Source organism: Morus notabilis, unplaced genomic scaffold (assembly GCF_000414095.1).
Source record: "Morus notabilis unplaced genomic scaffold, ASM41409v2 Scaffold333, whole genome shotgun sequence".
NCBI lineage: Eukaryota > Viridiplantae > Streptophyta > Magnoliopsida > Rosales > Moraceae > Morus > Morus notabilis.
The window spans coordinates 138,760-148,335 of NW_010363630.1; the positions used below are offsets into that span (position 1 = coordinate 138,760).

A 9,576-nucleotide genomic window follows, 5' to 3' on the forward strand; every position below is an offset into this window, starting at 1 on the left:
GTGGTATTCGAGAGACCACTAGCTCTCCCAAGTGTTTCCAAAATTCCACACTAAGTCTAATCATGATCCTCTCCAGCCTTAAACCCCCTATCTATATAACTAAAGACTACTGAATAATAGAAAAAACTAACAAAGCCACAAAAACCAACAAGCTAGCTATTAGGTCTCTAACATTTCCCCCCTCCTCAACTTCAACTTGTCCCCAAGGTTGAATTCGGGAAATTTGCTTTGAAGAACCTCTAACAGCTCTCAAGTCGCCCATTGATGAGTTGAGGGAAAGGCCGACTATTTCGTCCAATGTTGCAGCTCTGTGATGGATTTCCTCCTTAGGCTCTTCTTCACCCGCAGCCTTCGTCCTTGGTGACCAACAAAATATGAAGTTGCTTGTTCTTGCATCTATGCCCCAGGACGTTCTTTTCATCACATTTATAACAAAGGCCTTTTGTACGGCGTTGTTGCATCTCTTCTTCCAAAATCCGACGGTAGCTTCCTGCTTCAACCCCGATGGACTAGAAACAGCCAGCATTAGTGACTTTCCCCTCACTTCTCCGCCTCCTAGTGGGTTATTAGACTGAAGGAAGCTCTCCAAAAAGTAATGTTGCGTGGTCGGTCCCTCACTAAATCAATATGAACGCACCAAGCCACCTGCTCGACCAAACTTCATTCTCCTCATCTTTTCTACCGCCTCGTTCCTATCTTATCTCCATAACTTCTTGAAGTGTTGTGGGACGATGCATCTTCACCTCAGCTCACACATCCTCCCGGAGTCCATTAAGAAAGACCCCTTTGTAGAAGACACTTCTCAAAACAATCGACATAATCAGCCATCGTTCTGCTTTGCTTAAGTGCCATTAGCCTTCCGTCGGGTCACCCTCATGAGCTCGACTAAACCATGTCAAGATTGCCGCCATGAATTCACGCCATCCCACAAACGGGTCTTGGGAATCGGTCCACCGAAAAAAATTCAAAGCTTGACCCTCCATACACATCGACATCGCCGACACCTTGTCCCTCTCCGGCACCTCATACATGTCGAAATAATGCTCCGCTCTAAAGAGCCAGCCATATGGATCCTCCCTGGTGAATTACTCCAGCAAATGGATAGAATCGGGGGATTTTTTATTAATCAACTCCACTAAACACCGATTACACTACGAACAATAGAAAAGTAAAGATAGATCGGAGAATTTGAGTACTCTAGAGACTCCTAAGTGGTGGTATTCGAGAGACCACTAGCTCTCCCAAGTGTTTCCCAAATTCAACACAAGTCTAATCATGATCCTCTCCACCCTTAAACCCCCTATCTATATAACAAAAGACTACTGAATAATAGAAAAAACTAACAAAGCCACAAAAACCAACAAGCTAGCTATTAGGTCTCTAACATAAGACTTCAAGCTAAAAAAGTTAGGCCTCTCTGTACTTGACTCGGACAAACTACTTCATCTTGTCCAAGCCAGTCATTCTACATGATAAAAACAGGAATAAAGCTATGTTAATTTCCAAGGCAAAGTTAGTATTGAACTTGAAAGAATGACTTCTCATCAACACTTCAACCAAAGGTACTAGAACAACAAAATTATCCCCAAGGGGTGGTATTGGTTGCAAAAGGCAAGTCCCTCACAACTTGTTCTCACCTTGCCCAACAAGAGATACTTCCATTTCATTCTATGACACCTTCACATATTTGCGGAAATAAGTACATGGACGTCAATGGTGTCTGAGTAGTGGTGCGCTAGTGGTGCGCGGCGTCGCGCACCATTGACGCCAGAATAATAGTGCTAGTTAGATACCACTGAACACCAACATCATCGAATCATGGCTACCAAACACTGGATACACTGACACATTAAACATGGATACTCTGAAAACTTCCAAACATTAGTAGACATCTGAAAGTAGTATGATCATTAATTCTAAATCACAACTATAATTGAGTATGCATAACATGAAATTTACTTCAAAAAGGGGGTGGTAAATGGTAATAGCCATATGAACACAAAACTGTGCTAAAATACCCCACAAAAATCCTTAAAAATACTTGCATTTCCTGCAATTCAAACAAAAATCCTGGTAATTCTAGTCAAATTTCCAAAAGAGAAGAGCATTAAAATCCGAACTTTAACCGAAAAGTATAAATGCTTCCAAAAAACTTAATAAATCAGCGATTTTTAACCCCAAAAGGAGACGTAATCAATCAAGCTCTCGTCTTTCGCCGAAGCTGCTTCATGCGCTTCTTATACTTATGCTTGCTCATCTTCCTCCTCCTCTTCTTCTTCGTACTATCAGCCCAAACCGTCCTCGCGTCCTCGGCCTCGACGACTCCAAATGGCGGAGAAATAGAGCGCAGGCAGTATCCAAAGGGGAAGTTGGGGAAAATAATTTGCGAACTCCGAGAAGATTCGGCCATTTCTCGGGAAATTAGGGTTTCTGCTGGTTCCCAATTGGGGGTTTCGGAATTGGTGAGGTGGGAGATGAGAGAAGGCGTGGGTTTTGGCGCCAAGCGGGTGGTGAGGGAAGCCAGGAGTGTTGGAGAGGGCTTGGTTTTGGTGAGTATGTGAAGGAGGTTCGCCATTTTTGGGCGGTCGAAGAAGGTATCGGAGTTGCAGAGTGATTGGAGGAAGATGAAGAGTGAGAAGGCCACAGGGAGGTTCGACTAAGTCCCACTCGGAGACTGAGTTTCCGGCCGAGTAAAGAGAGAGAGAGGGCGAATTTACGTGAATTGTGAGGGATTGTTTTCTGCCTGGAAGGCGACAGTGTGGTGAGAAAATATGGAGATCCTTTTGAGAAGGAATTATATGTCGTATTCGTTTAAACACGACAGCAAAATTTAACAAAAAGATAATATGCCGTTTACTGAAAGGATAAGTCGTTTATGTTAGAGGGCAACAAACAATAGTAATCTGTTGCTTTCTTTAAAACGACAGTAATAAATCGTTTAACAAATCAAACAGCAGAAAATGTTTAGGGGAAAAAAAAAACCACAAAAAAACTTCACAAATGGCAAAACAATTATACTCGTCATAAATGACACGTCGTTTTCCTTATAGAAGCAAAAATATTAAATACAAATTTGTCGTTTTTTCTTATATGGACACCGGAGTTTAGAGAAAAATTGTTACCATGCGTCTCATGTTACTAATTTGTATTCCGATTTTCTATCATATTCAGGGGATTAAGAGTTGGAAAATTAAAAAATTTATATTAAGATTTGTATTGCGATGCTGAAACTTTTTATCAAACGTGGTTTTTTGTCATCAATTAATGCAATCATTAAAATGGGCACATTGTAATAGTTTTGTAAGGTTTTTAAATTATCAAAATTAAAAGTGATAGTTGCTAAAACCTTTACGAGTTAAGGGGCAAATATGAAAAGTACTCGTAATATACATATGCAAGCCTTCCGCTGTTGCGCGGGACGGCCAAATCGAAATAACAAAACGGAGGCGCGAAGACAGCACCGCCATTATCGATCGTCTGAGTTCTGCAGATTTTCCTCCCATGGAAGTCAACTCCTTCGATCCCGTAATTCTCTCTCACTCCCTCTGATATCTTCCATTCTCAATTTCATTTTTCTCTGATTAATCAATCGATCTCAACTTCTCCGCTACAGGATCTGATTCACTCCATTTTCAAGCTGGTCTGGACCAGAAGAGCTCTCGGTTTGGATTTCTCTCTGTTTTTCTGCTTCCTTTTCCGATTTCAATCATTAAGAACGTCTTCTTGCTCAACACTTACTCTTTTTTTTTTTTTTTGTTGTTGTTGCAGAGCGTGAGAAAAACGAAAGCGCCGATGCATTGGACTCCGAGGTAAGTCTATTTCCTTAGCGAGGTATCTCTTCGGTTCGTTTTTATGCGTATCGATTTTAAATATAATTTCATCTGATGTAAAATTTCTTTGCTGTTTCTAAAAATTATGGAAAATTTGTCCGAAATGTATAAAATAGTTGTTAAGGACAAAGATTGGGGATTAGAGACTACTGCCCGGAAGATAGCTGAAATCTGATTCACGAAATTGCTATTTAAATGTGTGAAAACTGAATTTAGGAAGGAATGTTAATATATGGACACAAATTGGTTTGAAATTTTGAAGTGCTTCTTATATATTGCGTTTGGTTAATGATTTCCTTCTGTTTTGCTCTTGCTTTTTGTTAGTACGACCTTCTGTTTTAATTATATTGATTGCTTGTTAGAGTTTTGAAGCCAGTCAAGGTAGATTAGAGCTTGTGCTTGTGCATGACTTAAATAGCTTTTTTTTTTAATTTATTTAATATTTGCTCTTTGTTGCTGTCAAAATGTAGTTATTAGTCACCAATAAAGTTTGACTCGTTTCCAGGCAGGAGCTGGGGCATCGAAGAAGAGTCGTCCGACTAGCGGTATACCTCATTTTAATTCTGTCTTGATATTGCTCCACTTTTTGTTTTAAGCTAAGCTTTGTTCTTGGGATTTTTATGCTTACGTTTCACATTTCTGATGCAGCAAATGGAAATGCACTGAAATTGAGTTGTGAGTTTCTCCGAATTTTTGTTACAGGTTTGTATATCTGAATAGTACTATGATGCTGGTGATTCAGTCAATTTTGCCTTTCTGTCGTGCAAATTTCTGATGATAATGTTGAATTGAAGCAGAGGCTGTGCAGCGTGCTGCTGCGATCGCGGAAGCAGAGGATGTCAGTAAAATTGAAGCGACTCATTTGGAGAGAATTCTTCCTCAGTTACTTCTGGATTTTTGAGGTATTTAAGGAAATATTAACCAATGAATTCTCATATTAGCTGATTACTATGCTTTTTCACCCCCTTCCCTTGAAGAATTAAGGGCGTGTTCTTTTGGAGTGCGACTTGAGTGTAGTTCTTAAGTTGAATTTGAGTTATAACTTGAGTTTGTGTTTGGTTGTGTACATTTAAGTTATAGTTTGAGATAAAAATATTTTTGAGTTTGTGTTTGAGTAAGTCAAAACGTGAATTTGTATTTAGATAGTATTTTAATAAAGACTTAATGGTGATGAAAAATTTTAATAGGGTATATGGGTGGAGTTTTATTCGTTTTTTCGTTGTCAACGCATAGAAAAAAATCATCTCAATCAGGATTAAAACGAAAAATTTATAACATTTTTAAAAATAGAAAAAATACTGTTAATTAATTTGAGTTCGAGTTTCTGAACTCGAGTTGAAGAGAAAACTGGAACTCGAGTTTTAGTCCTAAACTCGAGTTCAAACTCGAGTTTAAACTCGAGTTCAAACTTAAAAAAACATGAACTTAAATAAAATTTGAACTCGAGTTGCATGTTATTGAGTTTTTGAGGCCGCCAAACAAGGCCTAAAATGCTTGGTACATTCTTCTGTACATGAAGACTGAAAGCAGTTTTTCGGATTCGCAGTATCTCCCAATTATCGTTTTGCATTTTTCTCTAAAATTCTATACTTGGATTTGAACTTCTGTGCTTAGACATATTTGCTTAGCTCAGTAATTGCCAGGTCAATATTTACCATCTGCTTGGATAACATTAAAGTTGTATGGATTGCTATAGAACCTCATTGATGGACTAATTAAGAACCTAACTTTCTCTTTCCAACTCCTCTTGTATTAAGTTCAAAAATAGTTTTTGATTTTTGGTAGTTCTTAGGATGTATATGTAGTTATTAGAGAGTAAGAGAAGAAAAGAGACTGGAGTTGATCACCGCCTATGGTGTCAGAGTCTGGATCTCTTTCTTAGTGTGTCTTGTGAAGTAAAGCTTTTCTATGTTTGAGAAATAACAGATGAGAGAGACTCTTCAGAAAGTAAAGAGGACTATATATTGGAGAGCAAAACAGAAAATTGATTGGTTGGTTGCTTTGGAAAAGTCACCTTTCAGAAGTTTGAGGGATAAGAGTAAGAGCACTTCCGCCAACTTTTTTTCTAGTGGGAATTGCATTGTGGAAATATACTTTATTGTTTCTTTAGAACGAGCACTTTAATTTTAAGCCTACCATTTTTCTTCCTCTTTTTTTTTTTTTTTTTTTTTTTTTTTGGGTGTTAAGGCCTTCAAGAAGATTTTATAATTGCTCAGTCAAATTAGAAAGCATGTTATCATCATTCTGGACACGATTGATTTCCAGGCTTATCCAAAATTCAGTAATAACAACAAAGCATGTGGTTTAATTCTTTCTTTGACCTAATTATCGATTAGAAGATTTCGCTTGGATGAATTGCTATTAGTTTGATATCAATAATAGCAGTCGTTTCAGTATGATAAGAATACATATATATTTGCAATTTAAAAATGAACTTAAGCGTGCACTGAAAAAAAGTGAAATACGGATTGATTTTATTTCCCGTACTATATTGCAAATATGAAGACAAAGAGATTTTAATTTATTCATACGTCCACACTTTTTTGTATATATGTCGATTAGTGCCAATTCAACATAAATTCTTAGTTTTTGTTTTTCATTTTTTAATAAATTGAAAATTTTAATTAAATGATAATCCACTTTTTTATTATTTTATTCATTATTTATTTTTATTATTAGTCTATTCTAAATTTTTATTGGTATATGTATATTAGAATTTTAAAATTTTGAAAATTTAATAGAAAATTGAATATTTTAATATTTTATAATAAAAAATAGACCAATAAAAATAAGGATTATTATTGAAAGTGTTACGGTAAAATCCTAATAAAAAGTTTTTATTCAGCAATTTTAATCTTTCTTAAATATTAAATATATATATATATATATATTAAATATGGCAACTACTTCAATCTGGACGATTGAATGCCACAGTTATTCCATTTTCTTTCTCACTCTATTATTAATTAATTTAATTTTTCACCTGCAAACTCGAGTTCTTAGTTTGACTAGGTGAACCCATTTTTATTATTTTTTCTTTTCTAATTTATTTTTACTATAAAAAAAAGAAGAGAAGGGGATGGATTAGTCACGGATATTTGATTGTATCTCTAATTTTCTTCATCTGGGATTTTTTTTTTTGGCTGGAAGATTAAAAAAAAATCTACATGTTTTTGTGGTTAAAATTAATAACAGGATCCAGGGCACTTTATCTTCTTGTTGCTCCTATCAATCGGGGTTCAAGTTGTCTGATTTTATCCTTCTTTTGTTCATTTCCCTTATTGCCTAACTCCGTATAATTCTTTGTTAAAGTCTATCTGTTTATATCCAAACTTAAATCTGCAGATACCTAGATAGCGTGCCCTCCAAGTGAGTGAAAAACAAACATGTAAACCTTATAATTAAGCTGGTTGATGTTTGCACAATAAAAAATATCTAAAATTAATATTCATCTTGCTTAACAATAACAGCGCCACATAATACTTAATAATTCCCTTAACAGAAGCATCATTTTACACCTGCTGCTGACATACATCTTGCAACTCTTATTTATAGTTAGATGGAGTTTTTAACTCCCCACGCATTCTTAACATCTACACACTAATGTTTGATTTGAGACAACATACACCTTACATTCTTGCTGTCGGGCCTTTCTTTTGGATTATCCTGAGTGCAAAAGCAAGCAATCTTCAAAACCAAGAGCATTTGCTCCTCATAGCCATTTCCCATGAGCTTTGGGTCGATTGCTCTCTGAGGATTTTCTGAAGTTATTACACTCCTCACCCACTTAACCAAACCAATCTCAGGTTGTTCTTGGAAAAAATTGTCTGATGGATGCTTCCCCAGGACTAGAACCCCAAGCAACACCCCAAAGCTATACATGTCACACTTGTCCGTGAACTTGAGTGTTTGGTGGTACTCTGGCGCTATGTATCCCAGAGTTCCTGCAACATTGGAACTCGTCATATGCGTGTAAGCATCGGGAATTGCTTTCGCAAGACCAAAATCTGCAATTCTGGCTTCCATATCATCGTCAAGAAGGACGTTTCCGGGCTTGAGATCTCTATGAATTATACGCGGTTTATGGTCCATGTGTAGATATTCTAGCCCGGAAGCCACTCCTAAAGCAATTTTATGCCTCGCAAGCCAATCTAACTCCCTTCTTCCTTCTGCTACGTCATTCAGCGTGTCTTGTAAGCTGCCATTCTTCATGAATTCATAGATAAGGTAGTGGCAGTCAGGTCGAGAAATATGAGCCAATAAAGGAAGCAAATTCCGATGTCGAATTTGACCGACAGTGGTTATCTCTGATCGAATTTGACGCATTTTCTTGTTTAGAAGTCTGCTATCTTCGTCCGTCAACTCTGCGGCATCCTTGGGGGGTTGAACTACCTTCTTTATAGCAATCCATTTCCCATTGCTTCCCGGCAATTCAGCTTTGTAAACTTCTCCGCAACCACCACTTCCTATCAACTCTAATGAAGCAAGGCCATCATTCTTCTCCAAGAAAGCCAAGTCCTCTTTCTTTTTGATGAGAGGACTAAATATTGCAGGACCTGAGTCCTTACCCCCACCTTTGACCAGAGACAAGAGCAGCTTAAATAGTAGAGAGAGAATAAATCCCGATATGCAACCAGCAAAAGCTCCGGCCAAAAATCCCAGAATCCACCCTATTACCTTCTTTGTGTGATCTTTGTGCTTCTTGTGGTGTGCGTGGGTTGGAGATGGAGCTGGAGCATTAGAAGATTTACTCGCTGAGGGTCCAGATACGTTAGAGTTTCTATTGCCCCCTGAACTACGCTCAGCAAATATGTAGCGTTTTGGTTTTGGAATGCCAGACGTTGACTGCTCGACCCTCTTCAATTCAGGCAATGAGCCTTCGAGGAACTGATTTCCAGTGAAGTTGAAGAACCTGAGATTGCGAAATGAACGAATCGACGCTGGGATTTTCCCAGCGAAGAGATTGTTGGCAATGGAAAGCTTTTCGAGGTTGGGAAAGTACTTCAAGAAACTCAGGTTGCCAGAAAGCTTATTGGAGGAAAGATCAAGTACTCGCAGGCGAATCAAGGACGACAGGTTCGCTGGAATCTGCCCGGAAAACTTGTTGTTTCCGAGGTTGAGGATTTCTAGCTTCCTGCAGTCAACTATCTCGGCTGGTATTTGGTCAACGAGGTTGTTGCCCGAAAGAGAGAGCTCTTTGAGCTCGGAGAGCCGTCCGATCGCCGGAGACAGGCTCCCTGTGAGTTGCTGGGATTTAAAGATGAGCCGGGTGATCTTCAGAACATAATTATTGTCATCAGACAACCTCCTCTCGCAGAACACCCCGGGGATGTTGCATGGAGCGGTGGAGAGCTGGAGTTGACTTGTTATTCCCAAGTCTTTTTGGATGATAGACAGGGCTTTGAGATCTGAAGTGTCTAAAGTTGGTCTCCCATGGATGAGGACCAAGCTACAGAGGAAGGTGAGTAGAGAAAGGCAGGTTTTGGCCGGGAAGGTTGCCATTACAGGCAGGTTCTTCTGTTGGTTGATAAGCAGGTTTTTAGGAGTTCATATTCCATATTGGTTGGTGGGTTTTGATTGTTCTTATAGGGTGCAGCTTGTGGAAAAAAAGCAACCAATTGGGGCCCACGTTTTAATTTTGGTGTCCGGGGTGGAATTTGTATACTCGGTGTCTGGTTTAGACTTTTGACCACCATTAGTTAATAAAGGAATGGCACTATTAACTTACCAAAAGAGTATAGTTAAC

The 9,576-nt window shown here is 38.3% G+C and overlaps 3 protein-coding genes across 3 annotated transcripts; 1 reads left to right on the forward strand and 2 right to left on the reverse strand.

Annotated features, from left to right (window-relative positions):
- Nucleotides 1-2,197: 2,197 nt before the first annotated feature.
- Nucleotides 2,198-2,575, reverse strand: LOC112092792. The gene has a single exon (XM_024169822.1). It carries the CDS (start codon nt 2,573-2,575, stop codon nt 2,198-2,200), a length of 378 nt encoding a protein of 125 aa, XP_024025590.1.
- An 857-nt stretch (nt 2,576-3,432) lies between these two features.
- Nucleotides 3,433-4,829, forward strand: LOC21401899 (protein MHF2 homolog). The gene is made up of 6 exons (XM_024169841.1): nt 3,433-3,525; nt 3,614-3,662; nt 3,769-3,809; nt 4,336-4,375; nt 4,479-4,532; nt 4,628-4,829. Exons 1-6 carry the CDS (start codon nt 3,502-3,504, stop codon nt 4,729-4,731), a joined length of 312 nt encoding a protein of 103 aa, XP_024025609.1. The 5' UTR covers nt 3,433-3,501; the 3' UTR covers nt 4,732-4,829.
- A 2,417-nt stretch (nt 4,830-7,246) lies between these two features.
- On the reverse strand, nt 7,247-9,374 carry LOC21401900 (leucine-rich repeat receptor-like serine/threonine/tyrosine-protein kinase SOBIR1). The gene has a single exon (XM_010104624.2). It carries the CDS (start codon nt 9,330-9,332, stop codon nt 7,431-7,433), a length of 1,902 nt encoding a protein of 633 aa, XP_010102926.1. The 5' UTR covers nt 9,333-9,374; the 3' UTR covers nt 7,247-7,430.
- Nucleotides 9,375-9,576: the final 202 nt, after the last annotated feature.

Bases quoted from the DNA above. Each gene is read 5' to 3' on its own strand.
- LOC112092792 (XM_024169822.1), bottom strand. From the start codon at position 2,575: ATGGCGAACCTCCTTCACATACTCACCAAAACCAAGCCCTCTCCAACA.
- LOC21401899 (XM_024169841.1), top strand. From the start codon at position 3,502: ATGGAAGTCAACTCCTTCGATCCC. The intron at 3,810-4,335 runs GTAAGTCTATTT...ACTCGTTTCCAG, and splicing joins CCGATGCATTGGACTCCGAG to GCAGGAGCTGGGGCATCGAA. The intron at 4,376-4,478 runs GTATACCTCATT...TTTCTGATGCAG, and splicing joins GAAGAGTCGTCCGACTAGCG to CAAATGGAAATGCACTGAAA.
- LOC21401900 (XM_010104624.2), bottom strand. From the start codon at position 9,332: ATGGCAACCTTCCCGGCCAAAACCTGCCTTTCTCTACTCACCTTCCTC.